Here is a 24,169-nt window from a genome sequence, read left to right on the forward strand (position 1 = left end):
TCTCCCATCTGGGGGAGGGAATGAGGGGTTTCCCTCCCTAACAGCGTAGGGCAAAACCAAGAGCCAGTGTGCATTGGTTAATGGTGCTGGCAGAGATCACTGCGTCTTTACCTCACATTTTCCCCCCACAGCTCGTTGCTGGCTCTCAGAGGCCATGATTGAAGTTGGCGTTGAGCACATATATTATAGCAATTCAGATGAAATTCATACGTAATAATAAGTAATTACCTCAGTATATCATCACGAGGAAAGGAAAAAAAGCGAGGACATGATCGCAACATTCAGCTGGAGCTGAGCTGGTTCGATATGAATATCAGAGAATCCATTAGTTGCTCCTCCGTTGAGCTATTAAATGCACCCGGTGAGGTCACAGCTCGTGCTCTTCATTAGGTGCCGGTGCACAGTTGTAGGATGGCCCAGCCTGGCCTTGGAATGGCCTCCGGTTGGCCCCGCAGGGCCAGCTTGGATATGACTGTCATCACTGGCCTTATGATAACAGAATCTTGCTGTCCTTTTCTTGGCCTTGTTTGAGTGTGGTTAGTCTTAACATCCTTGGACTACTTCTGCCTCTGTCTGTCCTTTCTTATCCTTGATGGGTCCAGGACAATAAAGGGCACCCTTGGTTAGTCGTCATGGACCTTTTACTGGGCCTTGATCACTAGACATATGGGTGTTTTTGGATGGATGGCTCCCGGCATCTGTGATCGACGCTGAGGAGCCACGGCCGTCATAAGTGAGCCATGAACGTCCCGTGTAACATGGGTTAACCATTGCTGACACTGAGTGATCATTCTTGACTCAAGTCGTCTAAGTTTAATCCCAGGTATTTTTATGACTAATCTTCCATTGTCTGTGGCTGATTCCTGCTATATTTTTTCTTTTTTTTTGGCTGACTACGGCTGTCTGCCATTGACCTTCGATGTTCCTGATAGATTTTGATTATCTCCAAGAACGTATTTGTCTATGGCAAAGTCTCTGTTTGATTCCTGGCTTCTGTGACTAGCTCTTGTTGTCTATTGTGGTTGACTAAGGCTGTTTGCGGCTCTCCCTAACTGTCTGTGCTGAAACACTGCTTCCCCCTCGAAGACCCTGGCTCTTTGTGGCCGATGACTCATGATCTGTCTTTGTCCAGATACCATCGCTGGCAAAGGTTACGTGGGTAACACTGAGATAAAGTAGAGCATTCGATGGAGCTTTCTGCTTCCCTCCGTGCTGCCTCATTCGCATTAACATTAAAAAAAAAGTCAAAATAAGTGGTCAAAATAAATAATGGAGTTACTGCATGAGCGAAAGAAATTTATAACTGTGTTCAAGATGACGTAACTTAATAAAAAAGGGAAAAAATCTTGAGCCTTAAGGACGGCAAACCGAAATCTAGACTATTTGCTGTTAAGCGATACCAGGAAAGAAATTTTTCTTAAGTGACAGTTGACTGTGCCATTGCTGCAAGAAAAGGAATTTGCCGATTTGTCGTTCAAGGGTAAATATCCTTTCCTACGTTCCTTGCCAAAAAGTCTTGTGTTTAGCTATCTATCTATCTAACTTTATATTCATATATATATATATATATATATATATATATATATATATATATATATATATATATATATATATATATATATATATATATATATATATTCTATTATATATATATATATATATATATATATATTCTATGAGTCCACGGGGATGTATATCAACTGACTGTTATATTCCTCTCTTGTGTCTCCCCTGATGATGTGATTATTACACGAAAGTGCACTTGGGAACTTTTCGTGTTTCATTTTTCCCGTGGACTCGTAGGAATATCTTGATCACGCGCAAAATTGTGATCCTTTCCAATATATATATATATATATATATATATATATATATATATATATATATATATATATATATATATATATATATATATATATATATATATATATGACAATACTTATAATGTATGCAGGACAACAATAAAACAAGTTTGTTACAGATATGGATATGTTTATTGGTAATGTTACATTTTGCCTTACATTTGTTATAGGAAGGAAGACACCTGTTAGTATATACAGCTTGTGGGACCCTCTCCGTGATTCTCTGGTGTGTAGGTGTGTGTGTGTGGGTGTGTGTGTGTGTGTGTGTGTGTGTGTGGGTGGGTGTGTGTATACACATACAACCGCCAGCCGAGCACCTCTCAACAGCGGGTCCCGCCGGTGCTGAGTGGCTGCAGGGGGGCGGAAATTAAATACATATCATCGTATAAAGTTTATGGCTTCATTTCCAGCGTTACATAGTAATGCCAGAGAATGGTTGGCCAGACTTATGGTAATAGTGCCACAAAATGTCCGCATACGTCATATATACTTTAGATTCAAGGCCTTTTTATCAGGGCCGGAGGCCAGACAACCTCAAGCTCAAGGGCATTTGTGGGCCTCTTTGGTGTGATCACGAAAAAATAAACATTTGCCCTATCTCTTTCTTTTTTTTTTCTGTCCTCCATTCTCGATCGAAAGAACAAGAACGCAACATTTTCTATATCCGTGCAATCAGGAGTGGATCAAGAAAATGTCCGTGTGTGGGTAAGTACTAAGGAAGTATTTGGTATTACCAGGATGATCTTCTCTGATATTGTTTTGTAGTTACAGAGAGGAGAGTGGATGTAGGATGTACTGTGATTCGTAGTGAAATTCCATAAAACATATATTTCTTTTTTTTTTTTACAAAAAAAACTGACAATAAAAGGACTCTCAATATATTCCCGGCCTTTAGCCTTTTGTAGCTTAAGCGTTTGTATAAAAATCCTTTGTCTTTTTTTTTTTATGAGAAACCAGCAGATTGTGTTACTTATACCAGTGGTTCTTGATGGGGTCGAGAGGTCATTAAGATGCTACACAGCAACTCCGAGCAACGTTAAAAAAGTAGGATGATAATGGAAACTGGGTATACGATTGGAATCTTTGTAAACATCCGCCAAGACAGGAAGATCAGGTAAGTACTCAAACCTCTTGACTGAATAGTCTATATCCGCGTACAAAATAGAATCATAACTCAGATTCGCTGCGCAGAGCTGACGTACATCCAATGTATTTACAACAGTGATACATCTACACCGAGGTTTGGCATACATAGAGAGGGGAAATAAAGATCCTTTGCAAGACTTTCAACACCGCATTCCTCCATTTTCTCCACCCTCTCGTCACAACTCGAAATCATTATAACCACAACCACCGTCACAACTCGAAATCATTATAACCACAACCACCGTCACAACTCGAAATCATTATAACCACAACCACCGTCACAACTCGAAATCATTATAACCACAACCACCGTCACAACTCGAAATCATTATAACCACAACCACCGTCACAACTCGAAATCATTATAACCACAACCACCGTCACAACTCGAAATCATTATAACCACAACCACCGTCACAACTCGAAATCATTATAACCACAACCACCGTCACAACTCGAAATCGTTATAACCACAACCACCGTCACAACTCGAAATCGTTATAACCACAACCACCGTCACAACTCGAAATCATTATAACCACAACCACCGTCACAACTCGAAATCGTTATAACCACAACCACCGTCACAACTCGAAATCGTTATAACCACAACCACCGTCACAACTCGAAATCATTATAACCACAACCACCGTCACAACTCGAAATCATTATAACCACAACCACCGTCACAACTCGAAATCATTATAACCACAACCACCGTCACAACTCGAAATCATTATAACCACAACCACCGTCACAACTCGAAATCATTATAACCACAACCACCGTCACAACTCGAAATCGTTATAACCACAACCACCGTCACAACTCGAAATCGTTATAACCACAACCACCGTCACAACTCGAAATCGTTATAACCACAACCACCGTCACAACTCGAAATCGTTATAACCACAACCACCGTCACAACTCGAAATCGTTATAACCACAACCACCGTCACAACTCGAAATCATTATAACCACAACCACCGTCACAACTCGAAATCGTTATAACCACAACCACCGTCACAACTCGAAATCGTTATAACCACAACCACCGTCACAACTCGAAATCGTTATAACCACAACCACCGTCACAACTCGAAATCGTTATAACCACAACCACCGTCACAACTCGAAATCATTATAACCACAACCACCGTCACAACTCGAAATCGTTATAACCACAACCACCGTCACAACTCGAAATCGTTATAACCACAACCACCGTCACAACTCGAAATCGTTATAACCACAACCACCGTCACAACTCGAAATCGTTATAACCACAACCACCGTCACAACTCGAAATCGTTATAACCACAACCACCGTCACAACTCGAAATCGTTATAACCACAACCACCGTCACAACTCGAAATCATTATAACCACAACCACCGTCACAACTCGAAATCATTATAACCACAACCACCGTCACAACTCGAAATCATTATAACCACAACCACCGTCACAACTCGAAATCGTTATAACCACAACCACCGTCACAACTCGAAATCGTTATAACCACAACCACCGTCACAACTCGAAATCGTTATAACCACAACCACCGTCACAACTCGAAATCGTTATAACCACAACCACCGTCACAACTCGAAATCGTTATAACCACAACCACCGTCACAACTCGAAATCGTTATAACCACAACCACCGTCACAACTCGAAATCGTTATAACCACAACCACCGTCACAACTCGAAATCGTTATAACCACAACCACCGTCACAACTCGAAATCGTTATAACCACAACCACCGTCACAACTCGAAATCATTATAACCACAACCACCGTCACAACTCGAAATCATTATAACCACAACCACCGTCACAACTCGAAATCGTTATAACCACAACCACCGTCACAACTCGAAATCGTTATAACCACAACCACCGTCACAACTCGAAATCGTTATAACCACAACCACCGTCACAACTCGAAATCATTATAACCACAACCACCGTCACAACTCGAAATCGTTATAACCACAACCACCGTCACAACTCGAAATCGTTATAACCACAACCACCGTCACAACTCGAAATCATTATAACCACAACCACCGTCACAACTCGAAATCATTATAACCACAACCACCGTCACAACTCGAAATCGTTATAACCACAACCACCGTCACAACTCGAAATCATTATAACCACAACCACCGTCACAACTCGAAATCATTATAACCACAACCACCGTCACAACTCGAAATCATTATAACCACAACCACCGTCACAACTCGAAATCATTATAACCACAACCACCGTCACAACTCGAAATCATTATAACCACAACCACCGTCACAACTCGAAATCATTATAACCACAACCACCGTCACAACTCGAAATCGTTATAACCACAACCACCGTCACAACTCGAAATCGTTATAACCACAACCACCGTCACAACTCGAAATCGTTATAACCACAACCACCGTCACAACTCGAAATCATTATAACCACAACCACCGTCACAACTCGAAATCATTATAACCACAACCACCGTCACAACTCGAAATCATTATAACCACAACCACCGTCACAACTCGAAATCGTTATAACCACAACCACCGTCACAACTCGAAATCATTATAACCACAACCACCGTCACAACTCGAAATCATTATAACCACAACCACCGTCACAACTCGAAATCGTTATAACCACAACCACCGTCACAACTCGAAATCGTTATAACCACAACCACCGTCACAACTCGAAATCATTATAACCACAACCACCGTCACAACTCGAAATCATTATAACCACAACCACCGTCACAACTCGAAATCGTTATAACCACAACCACCGTCACAACTCGAAATCATTATAACCACAACCACCGTCACAACTCGAAATCGTTATAACCACAACCACCGTCACAACTCGAAATCGTTATAACCACAACCACCGTCACAACTCGAAATCATTATAACCACAACCACCGTCACAACTCGAAATCATTATAACCACAACCACCGTCACAACTCGAAATCATTATAACCACAACCACCGTCACAACTCGAAATCATTATAACCACAACCACCGTCACAACTCGAAATCATTATAACCACAACCACCGTCACAACTCGAAATCGTTATAACCACAACCACCGTCACAACTCGAAATCATTATAACCACAACCACCGTCACAACTCGAAATCATTATAACCACAACCACCGTCACAACTCGAAATCGTTATAACCACAACCACCGTCACAACTCGAAATCATTATAACCACAACCACCGTCACAACTCGAAATCGTTATAACCACAACCACCGTCACAACTCGAAATCATTATAACCACAACCACCGTCACAACTCGAAATCATTATAACCACAACCACCGTCACAACTCGAAATCGTTATAACCACAACCACCGTCACAACTCGAAATCGTTATAACCACAACCACCGTCACAACTCGAACTCGTTATAACCACAACCACCGTCACAGCTCGAAATCGTTATAACCACAACCACCGTCACAGCTCGAACTCGTTATAACCACAACCACCGTCACAACTCGAAATCATGCGTCACACCTTGAAATCGCTACTACACCACCAACTGGTTCACCACTTCGTCACATCGTCACAAGACCGTTAGTCCACCGTCACAACTCGAAATCATGCGTCACACCTTGAAATCGCTACTACACCACCAACTGGTTCACCACTTCGTCACATCGTCACAAGACCGTTAGTCCACCGTCACAGTCCATTACATCACGAAGATCTTTGTATATGCATGTTACGTAACCACCTTCACCATAACAACGTTACAAAAGTTTCCGTCACGCCACCATTGCCAAGATCCTCCTCCACAAGGGACAGCAGTAGAAGCAGTAGCAGCATCACCGTCACCGTCACACACCACCGTCACACACCACCGTCACACACCACCGTCACATACCTCATCCTGACACCATGAGTGTGGAGAACACAACATTATCACATTATCGCCGCCTCACACACGCACACACAGAGTAATAATAGCAGCGCCACGCCACCGCATCAACGTCACACCTTTTGCTATAGGGAGAGCAGTGTTATATCACCACCGTCACACCGGGAAGAACAGCGTCACACCGCCACCACCACCACCACCGTCACACCGTCACGAGAGAGAGCAGCGTCACAGCCAGCAGTAGCAGGGAGGACTGTGGGGATGAACCTGTTGAGGGAGACAAAAGAGGCGTAATTACTGGCTGCAGAATTATGTAGGAGAAGGAATTTTCCCCCGATGGTAAACGTGAACGACTCTCAGGAACCCAATTTCTCTATCTATTCTGGCCAGAAAATTCAATTAGAACCTCACAATATTGTCGTCAAGTGGAGCTGAAGCTCCCACGGAGCTGAGGTTATAGTGGGGTTTGTGTTATCAGCTGAAGCTCCCACGGGGCTGAGGTTATAGTTGGGTTTGTGTTATCAGCTGAAGCAGAGGTTATAGTGGGGTTTGTGTTATCAGCTGAAGCAGAGGTTATAGTGGGGTTTGTGTATCCACAGCTGAAGCTGAGGTTGTAGAGGGGTCTGTGTGTCCTCGGCTGAAGCTGAGGTTGTAATGGGGTCTGTGTGTCCTCGGCTGAAGTTGAGGCTGTAGTGGGGTTTGTGTGTCCTCAGCTGAAGCTGAGGTTATAGTGGGGTTTGTGTAGCCTCAGCTAAATCTGAAGCACCCATCGGGTCTGTGTGCTTTCAGCTGCAGCTGAGGTTAATTTGGGGTTTGTATGTCCTCAGTTCCTACGGGTCTGTGTATCCTTAGCTGAAGCTGAGGTTCCCATTACGTCTCTGTGTTCTCAAAGGAAGCTGAGGTTACGATGAGTTTGTGTTCTCAGCTGGAGGTGAGGTTATAATGGGTTATCATAGGGTCTTTATCCTCAGCTGAAGCTGAAATTACCATAGGGGTCTGCGTCCTCAGTGGGAGCTGAGACTACCAAGGGGTTTGTGTCCTCAACTGGAGCTGATGCTACCCTGGGTGTTGTGTGTCCTCAGCTGGAGCTGATGATGCTACTACAGGATCCGTGTGTGCTTAGCTGAAGCTGGTATGGTGGTTTATGTGCTCCCAGCGCCTAGTGAGCTGCGTACAAAAATGAAAACGTACCCAGACAGAGACTATTTGAGAACGATATACAATGTTGAGGACGCAATTTAGAATTCGAAATAAAAAATAAGGTAAATCATAGCCCATGGCAACTCCCTCCCATTAACATTAGGTTTATGGTGCACAAACACCAAATTACACGGGTAGATGAATATAACTAGTGATTTAATGAAAGCTAATATCATCAAACTTACATAGTTATCTGAACATCAATTTGGGGATGATATTGATGATTTGATAACACTGGTCACCGTAACGCTGGTCTGGTCAAATGTATCATCACATTTCTTTTGAATGTATCGTCGGCAAAATAAGCCCGCGGGTTAGTGGTTCGTTTTGGTGAAGCGATGTGTCATAATCACGTTACCTTTCGTAGTCATTCAACTCAGTCATTTGCCTGGAATGTTTAGTTACCTTTCCAGCGGGCTGTCGCAAAAGTCACTCAGTATATCAGGTGTGCCATAGATATTTGCAAACGTATTGAGTATTCATTTTGAAGGTGGTTTTTTTTTCTTTCTTTTCTATACTCTCTGTATAACCCCTAATTATCAGCTTCGTATTTCCTATAGCATTTCAAACTATCTCATGTATTACCGGTAACAAAAGGGATTTTTCCGTGTTTTACACAGAGGTACGTATGTGTAAATGACCGAGAGAGAGAGAGAGAGAGAGAGAGAGAGAGAGAGAGAGAGAGAGAGAGAGAGAGAGAGAGAGAGAGAAGAGAGAGAGAGAGTACATCTCTACCGGATGATGAAAGATTTTTTCCCCGACGCGTACAACTTTCGCACATGGTAAGTATTCATTCGTGACCAGTGTTGCTCCTTAGCTGAATACTCTTCCTAAAGATGATAATACAAATGAAAAGAGATAAATATATCTAAATATCATCTATCCTCAGGAATGTAAGACAATATTGATGATCACAGCCATGCTGAACATACACAAATAAACGCTTTTCAACTTGAATAATAACTTGTAATTTCTTATTTCACATGAATGGCTCATCAGCAGCTGAATAACTGTAATCAAACTTGCACCTGATTACTGGCATTCAATTGAAGCTCTACGTTACGTAAAAAAGATTACTTTTCGGCGCATTATTGTAAGGAATTAGTCTGACTAAGAATGAATGAACTCCGATGAAACTGAATAATCAAAAAGAAATAAACAATACGTTATTCTGAATCTCTCTATCACTTCCTTGCGCTGTAGCTACACAATCTCGCCCTCAGTTAGCTCATGTGACCACACTCTCATAAATGTATCTATTCTAACGACACCACCTCCTCCTCCTCTCCTCTCCAGCAACCCTTTCTAGACGTAAATAATGGCATCTCAACAAAGCTGACGGGAACAACTTACGAAAATTCCTCTCCGACTTTCCCTGGGTAAAGTTACTGTCTCTTATGTGGCGATGCTTTTGTCTCCGCCAGACGCATGGCAGAGGTTATTGTTGTGGGAATGGAAGCATTTATCCCCCTCTTTCTTCCACGACGATCTCCTCCTCCTCCTCCTTCCAATCCATGGTTCAACCGTTCCTGTTCTGAGGCCATTCAGGCAAGGGATCAGGAATACTGGGCTTGGGAAGAAAAACCCTCTCCTTCCTCCGACTCTCATTTACCATTTATCACTGACCATAATCACTAAAAGTATGTTGTGCGTGAGGCAAAGCGTTCGTTCCTTTATTCAAAAGGAAGTGCGATAAACTCTCTTCTTCATTCCACTGATGGGACTTCCAGGTCTTTAACTATGGGCATCGCTAACAACTTCTACTGACCTACTTTTCCTTCACTCTTCCGTTCTGACGGTACAATAGCTCTCTCCTCCGTAGATTAAGCAACAGTCTTCGTTTCTCGTTTCTCCTTTAACGGCACTTCCACACCTCTTTTCTCCCGAGGAGTTGTTCCGTTTATACAAAGGATTGACCCATCCTTGTATGGAGTACTGCACTCACATCTGGGGTGGTTCCAGCATCGCATCTCTACTTGAAAGATTTGAGTCAAAAGCAGCCTGACTTATCACCTCTCATTGGCTAAATTCAGAACTTCACCCACTTGTCCTACGCTGCAGTGTTGGTTCGCTTTTTCCTCTTTTATTGGTATTACTTTAGATTTTGCTCCTTAGACCACGCAGAACTAAGTAAGCTGCTGCGTTATATGATTACTGTGTTGCAATTTACTAACTCAAGGGTGGGCCGTTTTGATAACTGTTTCTTTCACTGCACCTCGAAGCTTTGGAATTTCTACCCTTCCACGTCTTTCCTAATAGCAGCGACGTGGCACTTTATAAAAGGCAGGTTTATCACCTCATCCAAAATCATAAGTACTTTTTTAGTCTCTTCTTTTTCCTTTCATTAACCTCTTTATGTTTCAGTTATGGCTCGGCCTTGATGTCGACTTCTGTTAATGAATGAAGCATCCAACGTAAAGAAAAAAAGAAAAAGAAAATAATCTTAGTTCAGATTTGTTCTAAAAAAGAAAAAGTGATTAACATTCATAAAAATAACTTAAAAATCAACCATGACTCTTAGCTATACCGTGGTCTACGAAGGTTTGCTTTTCTAAATATAAATCCCTAATGAATAAGCAAAGACTTTCATAATGACTTTGTTTGTGTTATAGCCATTTTCCGCCACCCCACTAACTCCTTATTTACTGCCTGGGATGTTTTTGTTCAGTACATTAGGAAAATTGTCCTTCAACTTCAAAAGAACAAGGACAATAAATAAACGTTATAAATTAACAAGGAGCGCTAACATATGCGGTCAAATACAGCATGCATCTCATCTTCCACACTATCACTCCCCATCATGTTCACTATCTGATATCTTCACTTCACTCTCACAATACTCACTCACCATCATGCTCACTATCTGATATCTTCACTTCACTCTCACAATACTCATTTTCTCTACATCCCCCGATAAGCCTGAGTCTCTGCTTCAAACTCATCTTCACTGCATTTTCAGCACCTGGGGGCTTCGACTCGACCGATAAGGGTCAGGTCAAAGGTCAAGGATAGAGTCATGATTATTGGAGAGAAAAGTGGAAGAAATCGAGCAAAGAATAAAGATGTAGATTTCTTTGGGAGAGAAATGATTATCATCAGAATGAATTATTTCGTTATCCAAGTTCATAATGATAATTTCTATATAAGGGGTGACAATAACAATGATAATGGTGGGGTAAATTATCTGGATGATAATGATGATGATGATGATGATGATCACCATGGTGGCAGTAATTTAGATAAAGATGATATTAGAGCTAGCGATGAAGATAATGATAATGATAAGGATAATGAATATAATGGAGGTGATGAGAGAGCCCATTATGAGAACGAAATTATGATGATATTGATAAAGTAGGCGATTGTGTCCTCCTGTATCATAATAAAGTATTCAATGAGTATGATAATGATGATGATTTTGATAAGATTGATAGAAATAATGATGGAAATGGTGATGATGATGATGATGATGATGATGATGATGATGATGATATGATGATGATGATGATGATGATGATGATAATGATGATGATGCTGATGCTATGATGATAATGATGATGATGATGATGATGATGATTATGATTATAATGTGATGATGATGATGATGATGATGATGATGATGATGATGATGATAATGATGATGTGAAGATAATGATGATGATTGTGGTGATGATGATGAAAGTGACGTTGATGATGGCAATGGTGATGGTGGTGATGGTGATGATAATAATCATGATTATGATAATGATAATGATGATGACACAAGTAATGGTAATCGGGTCTTCAGGGGGTATATTGGCTCGAGATGATTATCTGCTCCCAACTTTGCTCAATTATCCCTCTTGGGTAATTAAGGTATACTGCCAGTCGGGTTGGGGAAAAAAATAAACTGTAAAAAAAAAAGAAAATACAGCCTTAATTACTTGCTGATGGGGGATGGGCAACGAACGGTTCTAAACATCGATGGCCTAACTCTGCAGGTCATGAAGGAATTCTAAATTTTTCTATTTTTTTTTCTTTTTTTGTGAGGAATGTTTTTAAAAAATGACCATCATTGCACCAATTTTCTTTCTTTTATATATATATATATATATATATATATATATATATATATATATATATATATATATATATATATATATATATATATATATATATATATATATATATATATATATATATATATATATATATATATATATATATATATATATATATATCGAATTATTTCAAATATTGCTTGCGATGTTTTCGATGTATTTCTCTATCGCTTAGGCCCAGAGAGAGAGAGAGAGAGAGAGAGAGAGAGAGAGAGAGAGAGAGAGAGAGAGAGAGAGAGAGAGAGAGAGAGAGAGAGAGAGAGAGAGAGAGAGAGAGATGGAACGACTCGAAAATTGGGCAGATCGACTTGTTCAAAACAGAGCAACAGATTGTAAACGAAAACAGAGGCATTCCAGAAGCAACAGATAAGCGAGTTTTAATCAAGGCTTTTCGTGATAATGGGAAAGAACAGAAATCAATAGATTAATGTGGTAAGAGTGCAAAGGCATATAAATGATTCAAAGAGAAAAGCCTTGTAAACATTTCATGAACTAAGAAGGCACTATTAATGTCAGTTGTGGACTTGAAGAGCATAAATCTAGTATCTTCTCAAAAAGTGTATATGGTGCTGTTTTCAACCACTCTATCTAGTAAATCATTCCATATGTTAACAATACTGTTGAAGAAAATCACTTTTCATTCAAAACAAAGCTTTTGCCTACGAGTTTGTATCCAATACTATAAGTAAAATGAGAGAGATCTAGGCCTCAGGTAACTTGATAAATCAGGATTATGAAAGCTTTTGATAATCTTGAATACCTGTATCAGATCGCCTCCTAACCTCACTTTTTTAGGTAAACAGATTCAAATCGTTTAGTCGAGTATCAAAGGATTTGTTTTTTAGTTCTAGGGAATCATCTCAGTAGCTCTCTGCGATGCCATATCCATTCTAAGTCCTTTTTTTTCAAATAGTGTTACCATAGATAAGCACAGTACTCATGGAGGGAACATGCCAATGAATTGTCAAAAAGAAAGAGAGATGATAAGATCCTTCAAAAACCTTACCTGTGAGTCCAATTTTTTTTTTCTTGCTTCTATTTACTCCTTACTTTGGTTTTAAGTTACCATAAGCTAAGTATCACGCGTAATTCTTTTTTCTTCAATTGCTTTTCGTAGCTCACCGTTTATATTGTAGACCACTTTCCCCGTCTTTACTGCCGATAAGTTATAAGTAACACGGCATCCCTCAGAGTGCTCACTCCATCGTCTCTTTGATTCCTCTTTGCCTGTAATCACTTCCACACCTTGTATCCCTCAGTGATGCTCTCATTTGTTCTGCTGTTTTCGGATTATTCGCCTTTTTACAAAACATGTTTCCTATTCTCCCTGAAGTTTGCCGATATTCTCTCACCCTAACTCTCACATGCCCTCTTTTTCAACCCTTACACCTTCCTCTTCACCTCCTCCTGCTTCTCTTGCACATCTCCCAATAGCTCGCTCTCGCATTGATTTATCTATTTAAGGGCTCTGTTGTTTTATGAATTCGAAGCTTCTCACATCGAAAACCCTTGTCTTTGAAAGCTCATCATCTTCAACTTACGTACCTGAACAGAGAATAATTCCACTCTGAGTATTGCTGGCTCATCCAGTGCAATGTTTATGTTTCCCGTTACCGTTAGCTATTTTCCCTAAGTTTCCTCACAGCTCAGTGATTTTCATCATTCTCTGTCTTCTTTCTCCGTCACTCTTAAACAGCTGTTGCAACTGCTGGTGTGGAGTCCATATAACTATAATGTACTCTCATACGTTATCTTTCTGGTTGAAATTTCCTATAAAAAGACAACTCTCAGTGAGAATTTCTTGAATAGACTTTTCTCCCTATTTGGGAATATTCTTATCATTATTACCTCCTTGTCTTATATGACTCCTTTTAATCCTAACTTTAAGCCTGACATATCTTTGGATATCGTCCCCCCACCATCTTCAAATCATCAATTCCTCACCTCCTCCTTAATGCATCTGAATCTATGGAGCTCATCTGGCAGCAGTTGCTCCCGAGGACATCAAAGCTGCTAAATGATCTTCCATAAGGGGAGAGTAACGCTGCTGATCAAAGGTCTCCCTCAGCCCCAGGCGACGGTTCAACTAGTGTCCCTTTCCTAATACAAGATGACAGTCAATATCACTGTGTTTGTCCACCACGGCCAATACATATATATATATATATATATATATATATATATATATATATATATATATATATATATATATATATATATATATATATATATATATATATATATATATATTCTTCTTTCATCTGATTGTTTCGAGACAATGAAACGTCTCGAAGCATCAACGTTATTTGGACAAGCGTCCAGGGAGAGAGTTTAAAGAATTTACGTATATTTTCATACCCTGTTCCTAGCATTACAGTACTCTACCAGACGCCAATTACTGAAGTAAAAAACTAAAGAAAACAGGTAATAGAAAAAAAGGAGAAACAGGAAATTAACGAATTCTACGAACATCAGAATCAAGAAATCCATAAACGAGACTAAATCATTACTGGAAAATGAGACGAATTCTTTTCACACCTGAATCCTTAGAAGTTCTTAGAAGTTCTGATATACGTGAGAGTATCGCAGCCTGTGCTAGCTAGTTCTTGTTGCTATAATTAAAGGCGAATAATTTGGATTCACTAAGAGAGTGAAGATAGGGGAATCTTCACGAAGCTTTGTTTAAATATTCCTTCAGCGTTATGGTTAAGTAGAGGGATGTTGTTAATCATGTATTTCTTTGTAAGAAACCAAATAATCCTATTCTTACATGTACACTCTCCCCCTTTACGAGCTAGATGAATGACAGGTGAGTAATCAACGAATGAAGTGAGATAGGGCTGAGGTACCCTCATACTATATATGCTAAACCAAACTCTGGAGTTCTGTATCACATAACACCTCACAAGCGGCAGTGAAGCCTCGCCTGTAGGAAAAGACTAACAGGAAATGAGGATGATGAGGATAAACAACACAGACCTGAAATATAAACAAGTTAAGAGAGTAAAGAATATGACAAAAGGGATCATAAAGTATAATATAAGTAACATTACTTTCCATACTGGAGACAGTTAGTGTGGAGGGATAAATGTGAGTACGACTATAAGGCGTCATTCATAGGGGAACGATAACAGAAGGAGGAACTGACCGTACAGTGGGCACAAGGAAAACACAACCCTGAAATATTATGGTCGGGGAAATGTAATGATAAAAGGGGGGAAATTTAGGGAGACCAGAGACAGTGATGAAGATTAAGTTCTTGTGCCACTAAACGTATGTCATGGGGAAACTACTGTCATGGGAGGCCGATGTTCGAAGGTTGAGATAACGTAGAAAGTCACATTTGGAAGGGGATATGGTCGGGAGGGAAACGAGCTGGGGTTAAGTGCGTTTCCATAAGGCTATATATCTCACCAAGGAGCACCCTCAGCCTATCTGTAAGACTTATATATTCACACTCTTCCCTTCAGTCTCCAGTCAATTTTCAAAACAATTTCAGCTTAATCTTATCGAAGGAACTGTAGAAAACTATGTGCTGCCCCAACTCCGAAGAAAAAGAAGAGGAGAAAAAAAATCTTAGCTGTTAACAATGTCTCAAGCATCAAGCATGAAATTCTATGTCTAAACTTTCTTGGCCTTTGTTGGAAAGTTAGAATACCGACAACAACAAAACAGGAAGTGATTACAAGGAAGGAGGCAGTTGACCCAGTAAGGAATCCACCAGCAGGTAGGTGACACAGCAAATGACCTACCAGCAGGTAAATGACACAGCAAATGACCCACCAGCAGGTAGATGACACAGCAGATGACCTACCAGCAGGTAGATGACAGCAAATCACCTACCAGCAGGTACATGACACAGCAAATGACCTACCAGCAGGTAAATGACACAGCAGCTGACCTACCAGCAGGTAGATGACAGAGCAGATGACCTACCAGCAAGTAGATGACACAGCAGATGACCTACCAGCAGATAAATGACAAAGCAAATGACCTACCAGCAGGTAGATGACAGAGCAGATGACCTACCAGCAGGTAGATGACAGAGCAGATGACCTACCAGCAGGTAGATGACAGAGCAGATGACCTACCAGCAGGTAGATGACACAGCAGATGACCTACCAGCAGGTAGATGACACAGCAAATGACCCACCAGCAGGTAGATGACACAGCAGATGACCTACCAGCAGGTAGATGACAGAGCAGATGACCTACCAGCAGGTAGATGACAGCAGATGACCTACCAGCAAGTAGATGACACAGCAGATGACCTACTAGCAAGTAGATGACACAGCAGATGACCTACCAGCAAGTAGATGACAGAGCAGATGACCTACCAGCAGGTAGATGACAGAGCAGATGACCTACCAGCGGGTAGGTGACACAGCAGATGACCTACCAGCAGATAAATGACAAAGCAAATGACCTACCAGCAGGTAGATGACAGAGCAGATGACCTACCAGCAGGTAGGTGACACAGCAGATGACCTACCAGCATGTAGATGACACAGCAGATGACCTACCAGCAGGTAGATGACACAACAGATGACCTACCAGCTGGTAGATGACACAACAGATGACCTACCAGCAGGTAAATGATTTAACAAGGAGACGACAAACATGTACCGGACCCAGAAATGGCCCACGAGAAGGTAGCTAAACCATTGATTTCTGACGGTAACCCCGGCAAATTTACTGTCCACTGGCTTACCAGATGGTGGGCGGTGACTCCCCTGCAAGGCAGGTTACCGAGCAGGGGACAACGATCTAGATCTAAGTAGGCAAGCCATCGACAGGATGGATACTCATCCAAGAACCCTCACCTACCTGAGGAGAGCCAGCCGAACTCTGCAGGCTGGGGCCAATCGGCGTGGATGAGCGTGACATTGGCCGTCTTGTGGAAGACGGAGGAGACCTGTACGTGGCAGCTCAGTGTCATGAACCCACGCTCCAGCCACGCCTCCGTCACCGCCACCTGCAGCTCCTGAGGGTGGAAACATAGGAGATGAATAAGATAAAGACTAACAACGTCTCTCTTTCCCCGCCACCTGTATGAGTGCCATGTTCTATTTTTTTTCCCCTCCTCCTCCTCAGTTTTCGTCATAAGTGCGACAACGAGAGTCACAAAGGACATACATGAAAGGCTACTGACGTTGCAAACTAGAAAAAAAAACAAAAAACGAATCAGTTTCAAAGGATTGAATTACGTTGGTGATAATACAGGGATGTTAAACAGATGCATATGCATCAGATGTTTTATCATTCTTTTTATCTATCGCTCCCGGTTCATTGCATCATTAACGTGCGCTACGGACGTAGTATTCGATGGATGAAATCAGATCAGGCATGGATCGTGACACAGCCACTCTGATGAAGATGTTTTTATCTTACATTTCCTTTCACACACACACACACACACACACACACACACACACACACACACACACACACACACACACACACACACACCTCGTCCAACCCTCGATGGGAAAGGAAGTGTGTCAATGGTGTTCTCGGGCCGTCTACAGGTCAACATGTCGATATGAACTCTCTCTCTCTCTCTCTCCCCTCACCCTCCCGCAGCCTGACTGGATCTACCATCTCCACACAAGAGTGTCTACGTCCATTAAGTGAATTTGTGAAACAGTGACTCAGTGAGGGTTTCACGTTTCCCTATGTAGGGGCTGCAGTCACCCCTGGTGATACTGACATATTCTTCAGCTCCTCAGCTATTGAAATTGTGACCCAGCTGATCACAGGGACTTAATACCAATTTCCTCGAGGGTCAGAGGGGCGATCGCCCTACCTGACGTCCGCTTCCACAATCACCTTGTGCCAACCAGCGCTCCTACAGGCACAAGAACTGTCCTATACCTACTACGATAAATGCTATCAACAATCCATGAACAAGCACACAGATAAGTAAGCAAAATAGCTTAGTTTTCTCATAGTTTTGTGTACGTCAACTACTATACTACCGTAATGCAACCAACCTGAAAATGTTCATCACTTGATGCTCACCATTGAATACATGATATATAGCAACACAGTATTACAACAGTTTAACAAGTATGTAACTTTGCAACACTTAATGTTCATCATTAAACACACAATGCATGTCAACACAATACTCCAGCAATCCATCCAGTACGAAAATTTGCATCACTTAATGTTCGTCATTATATACACAACTGCAATTCAGCCAATATGGAACTTAATAGCATGTAATGTTCAACTAATCACCACTAATTGAAGAATGTATGAATCATAAGATATATCCTGTAGAATTTCCTGTACTATGTAGATAGACATCATTCATGTGCTTATACAAAGCGTAGAAGTATCCAGCCCCACCTTGATCTTGAACTCTTTTGTGATTAACTAACTAGTTACTATCATGACCACCCTATCAATATGTTCAACTGTATATTTTCAGCCCACTAGCTGCTTGAATTGAATAAACTGTCTTTTGCTTTATTCAATTACACACACACACACACACACACACACACACACACACACACACACACACACACACACACACACACACTCACACATTGTTTTTAGCTCACTTCTCTATGTCTCTTATGCCAAATCTTGGATCCATTCCTATTCCTATCCTCTCCCTTTCCTTTACCCATTACAAAACCATAAACCTCTCAGTAGCAGACGCAGCAGCAGACGCAGCAGCAGACGCAGCAGAAGCATCACTTACGGACACTTGCATGCGTCGTCCCCACTGATCCGTCTGAATGGACCGCTGGATGTGGGCGTGGGGCGGCGATCTGACGGAGTTGATGGTCCACGTGATGTCGGCAGGCGGGTCAGAGTGACCTACTAGGCAGCGGGTGGCAATCACCTCCCGCGGCCTCACCTTCGTGCCTCGTGCCACGTCCCAGAGCTCAGGGCCCCACGCCGGTACGTCTGAGAAAACAGGGAGTAATTTTGTTGCGGGGGAAGACGAGAATTACGGCTCAGATACGACATGGAAAAGTACTGAAAAGCAGAATTCACATGACAGTGTTACTGATTGTAGAGATAATAATTTTCATTTCATATATATATATATATATATATATATATATATATATATATATATATATATATATATATATCTTTCTTTTTTCTTTTAAACTATCCGCCATTTCCCGCATTAGCGAGGTAGCGTTAAGAACAGAGGACTGGGCCTTTGAGGGAATATCCTCACCTGGCCCCCTTCTCTGTTCCTTCTTTTGGAAAATTAAAAAAAAAAAAACGAGAGGGGAGGATTTCCAGCCCCCCGCTCCCTTCCCTTTTAGTCGCCTTCTACGACACGCAGGGAATACGTGGGAAGTATTCTTTCTCCCCTATCCCCAGGGATATATATATATATATATATATATATATATATATATATATATCATGAAGCTTCAGAATATTACATTATTTGACTAAGATAATGCGTACGTGAATGTGGTAACTGAATCTGTGGTATGAACAACAGAAGATGAGCTCTTACGTTTTAAATGGAATGTGGTATATTTGTTTATGATTCTCTCTCTCTCTCTCTCTCTCTCTCTCTCTCTCTCTCTCTCTCTCTCTCTCTCTCTCTCTCTCTCTCTCTCTCTCTCTCTCTCTCTCTCTCTCCCGCTCTCTCTCTCTCTCTCTCCTCTCCCTCAACTCACCGACCACCGTCATGTTCACGGCGTGGTCGTCAGTCTCGAAGAAAGGCTTGTCTCCCATCACTTCACACCGGAAGTTGCCGGAAGTCTCCCGCGTCACCCCCGTCAGCGCCACCTTCTCCCGGGTGCTGCGGCTCTCCTGCAGGAGGCATATAATCTTATTACTTCCTCGGAGGAGGAGGTTCAGAGTCTTACTGCATCCCTGTAGGAAATTCAATGCTTTTATTACCTTCTTGCTGAAGGTGGAGAGCCCTGCCCCTTGTCTGTTGGAGATCTGCAGTTGCTTCATGCTTCTGTAGACAGCTACGTAAGTTGACGGAGAGTTTTACTATGTTCTTGAAGTATGGAGAGCCTTATTCCCTTTCTTCCAAGAGGTGCAGAGTATTGTTACACAATATATATATATATATATATATATATATATATATATATATATATATATATATATATATATATATATATATATATATATATATATATATATATATATATATATATGTATATATATATGCATATATATATATATATATATATATATATATATATATATATATATATATATATATATATATATATATATATATATATATATATATATATATATATATATATATATATATATATATATATATTTATATATAAAGGCAATAAATTACCATTACTTCTCCTGCAGAGACAGCGAGTCTTGTCCTTTCCAGTGAGAAGGTTTAGAGATCTAATACCTCCTGACAGGAACTGGAGTTTTATAAATTTCATGAGGGAGCTAAACAGACACGTGAAGAGCATTATGAAGTCACTCTGTTCTTTCTTACAGGAAGCTTAGGTGTTTCTTTTTTCTTGTAGTGATAAGTCTTATTTCTTTCTCTTCTGCTCGAGGCTGACGTACAGTACAACTTTCCTTTAAGGTATCAAGAATGGTTACGAATGGATACGGAGGTCCTCATAACTCCCCTTGGAGCATGTAGAAAGCCCCCGTGACATCTGATACCAAAGGGTCGAGTCCACTCACCCGTCAAGGCTTCACCCTCACCATGTTTCAGAGACAGAGGGAAGAGTACAGGGGAGTTTAGTGCCTTTCTATGCCTGCTGTTGAGACGTTATATATATATTCTTTTTTTTCTTTTTTCATTTTCCCGTTGTCAGAAGAATCGTGCAACTCTCCCGCTAAAAAAAAAAAGGAAGAATCATAATTACTTGCAGTCTTATTGCGTTCTCTCATGTGGCAAAGATCTGAAGGCTCTCCAGCGCAAGTTTCATTGCAGGGGGGACGATGATTTCCAATATATTGTAAAGAGTTCGATTACCAACTTGTCGGAATTTTAATCTCACGCAGGTCGAGAGAACTAATTCATATTTCCTTTTTTTTTTCTGTTAGATCACCTGGCCAGCCAAAGAAAGGTCAGGTGAACTTTCGCCATCGCTTGGGTGTCTGTCTGTCATGTGTCGTTGGTCGTGGTCGTCCCCACTGAGACGACTGGGCTAACGTGCAACCAGACTTAGCAGATGATAACCCTTGGATGGTCCCGTTTTCTAAACAGCATTCCGTGAACCCGATCACCGGCCAAAATGGCCGACGACACAATAGAACAGAATATTTCTTCTTATCGCCATATTGTCTTCATCTTAAGGATGAACTGGTCAAAATTTGACGTGTACCTACGTGATTATGATCTGTTGAACTTGTATTACTAATCTTTCGATGAAGTTTATGCTTTTGCCTGTTCTTGCTGATTACACCAGTAAGATCCACTTTGTCAAGAAATTCACAGTGATAATTTTCCCCGAACTCATCTTGTCAGGAATGGTTCTTTCTTGGTCCTTTGTCAATACTGTGTTCGGCAATCTGAATCTGTATCCAAGGCGGCCACTTGTACTAAAGATATAAATATCTTCGAATAGACAGAACGTCTTGGCTCAATATTCAGCCGGAGGTAAATAATTATGAGTTTTGAAATTCATATCTATTTCTATTTTTCAAGTTTTGCCGCTTATGCAAAATCAGTCCTATTTTGTCAGACGTTCATATGCTGCAGCTAAGTGGTGAGTAACGCGAGCTCATGTTAGTCTCCAGTTATCTTATGAATGGCAAATCTTGAATTCCATTTAGAATTTAGAAAATGACAGATTGGGACCGCTTATAGAAAGAAAACAAAGGAAAACTGAATTTTCTTTTTTTTTTTTTTTTAAGAGAAAAGAGTAAAAAAGGAAGCCGAAAGAGGTATGAACTCTCATTGTATTTTGCAGTTATGTTTCCGTTGCTGCAGATGGTTTCCTGATACAAGGAATAAGTTGCTGGAAAGGAGAGGTTCGAAAAATTAAGTTCACGAGGAGGACACTGTAGATATAAACTAATATTGCTAGTTAATCATTCAAAGGAAATACGTCTTACATGATCGTTTTGTGCCTAGAAAACCCCTGTGGTAGGACCTGGTCACATGGCCACAGCACAAGTCCTTGAGGATGTATCCTCATCGAACTCTCTGACTAGCAGATGATTCTAATGGTATAAACATCATGTTAAACCTTGGGGCAATGAGTCCTAGATAGAGAGATCAGTTGGCACTATAAGACAAACACTATAGATACCAGGAGGAGGTTCTCCCCTCCGGTACTACCATACTCACATCGACGTTCACATGCGGCAGCGGGTAGACCCGGATGGGCGGGCTCCTCCGGGGTATGTACTCGTAGAACTGATTCACGTCGCGGTACCACTTGACTGAGTAGAGCGGGTCGGGTCGGTCTGTACTGTGGTGGTAATTGCACACCAGCTCGACTGTGGAACCCGACACTACCACAGGAGGAACCAACACCCCGGAGACTCGCAGACTCCACCCTGTGGGAGAGAGGAGAACAGGCCAAGGCCCCTTGAGGTAATGAGAGAGACTAGTATATATAATGGACCAAGTAGACCACACATTCAAAGACGCTGAGAGATACTCTCCGGTGAGAATATAGATTAACGAATTTCGAGGAATGATTCAAAGTGAAATTAGATTTTCTTTTATCAGGATCGGTTATCACAACGTCTTTATAAGAGACAGGAATGAGAAGAGCAATGTTCCCAAACCTGTAAAGCTCAATTTGATAACAAGCTAGTCTACAGACACACAGTGTGGAGATAAGAAGTCTGGATACTTAGTTACTACAGTAGGTGATAAGGTAAAACCCAATATCTGATGAGGGCCTTTCAAAACCTACCTTTGGTGGCGAACCCCAGGAGGAGCAGGAGGTGTAGGAGAACACCCGCACCATGATACAGCTTCATCCTGCAGCAGGTGGAGGGCCGAGTGTGGAGGCAGTGCTCACGCATCAGTCTACACGCCACCACGCCCTCCTCTCTCTCTGGTAAGAGTTCTGGAAGATACAGGAGGATTTAGATTTTTTCATTAATTCCTGAACATCATAAACTGATCAGTGATGATTATAGTTGCACACACACACACACACATACACACACACATATTCACATATTCTATTGGATCTAAGTTAAAGTACCCTAGACCTTTCATTGATAATTCCCTAAAGTTAGCAAAGAAATCATTTTATAGAGTTGAGCCCAAACCTCCCATTGACTCCAAGAATCTTTTAGTTCTCCCTTTTAATAATGATAATTCTACTTTACTTCCTATGTTGCTTAAATCCTTTAATGTAAATGTTGCCTTCAGCAGCAATAATACTATAAAGAATATCTTAATCAGGAACTCACAAGAAAATTCTCCTGGGTGCATCTATAAAGTGCCATGCAGATATTGTGATAAGTTTAATGTTGAGCAGACTGATAAGGATCTTTCTGTTAGACTTAAGCAATATAGATACAGTAAAAGAACAGGACAAGAATAAGATGCCTTGTTTAATCACGTTAAAAGCTATGATCATTGTATTGACTGGAGTAATGCCATCTCATTTATTAACTCTAAGTCCAGTACCTCGAGAAAAATCCTTGAATCTTCTATTAGTTAATGCACAAAGAATTGTAACCTTAACATTATTGAAGGTTTATACAAATTGGATAACTTTATTGTTGATAAGATTTGTAAACAATTCACCTTCTTGTCCACATGATAAATTTATGATACGCTCGTTGTCTGTCTTGCGACAAACACATGTTTACCAAATGGCGTCATAGCTACGTCTCTTCGTTGTATATCAACTGACTGTTATTTCTCTCTTGTGTCTCCCCTGATGATGTGATTACTACACAAAAAGTATACTTGGGAACTTACCACGTTCCATTTTCCCCGTGGACTCACAGGAATATATATATA

At 41.0% G+C, this 24,169-nt stretch overlaps 1 protein-coding gene across 1 annotated transcript in view; it reads right to left on the reverse strand.

Annotated features, from left to right (window-relative positions):
• Positions 1-6,516: 6,516 nt before the first annotated feature.
• LOC139751748 (uncharacterized) overlaps positions 6,517-24,169 on the reverse strand; it is a 45,402-nt gene continuing 27,749 nt past the window's right edge. The window contains exons 2-7 of the mRNA XM_071667296.1: positions 23,103-23,258; positions 22,526-22,737; positions 19,905-20,040; positions 18,956-19,164; positions 17,068-17,224; positions 6,517-7,207 (exon numbers count right to left, since the gene is read on the reverse strand). Coding sequence (XP_071523397.1) covers positions 7,143-7,207; positions 17,068-17,224; positions 18,956-19,164; positions 19,905-20,040; positions 22,526-22,737; positions 23,103-23,214 — 891 coding nt within the window. The 5' untranslated portion in view covers positions 23,215-23,258 and the 3' untranslated portion in view covers positions 6,517-7,142. The remainder of the gene's footprint in view (positions 7,208-17,067; positions 17,225-18,955; positions 19,165-19,904; positions 20,041-22,525; positions 22,738-23,102; positions 23,259-24,169) is intronic.

Source organism: Panulirus ornatus, chromosome 12 (genome assembly GCF_036320965.1).
Source record: "Panulirus ornatus isolate Po-2019 chromosome 12, ASM3632096v1, whole genome shotgun sequence".
NCBI lineage: Eukaryota > Metazoa > Arthropoda > Malacostraca > Decapoda > Palinuridae > Panulirus > Panulirus ornatus.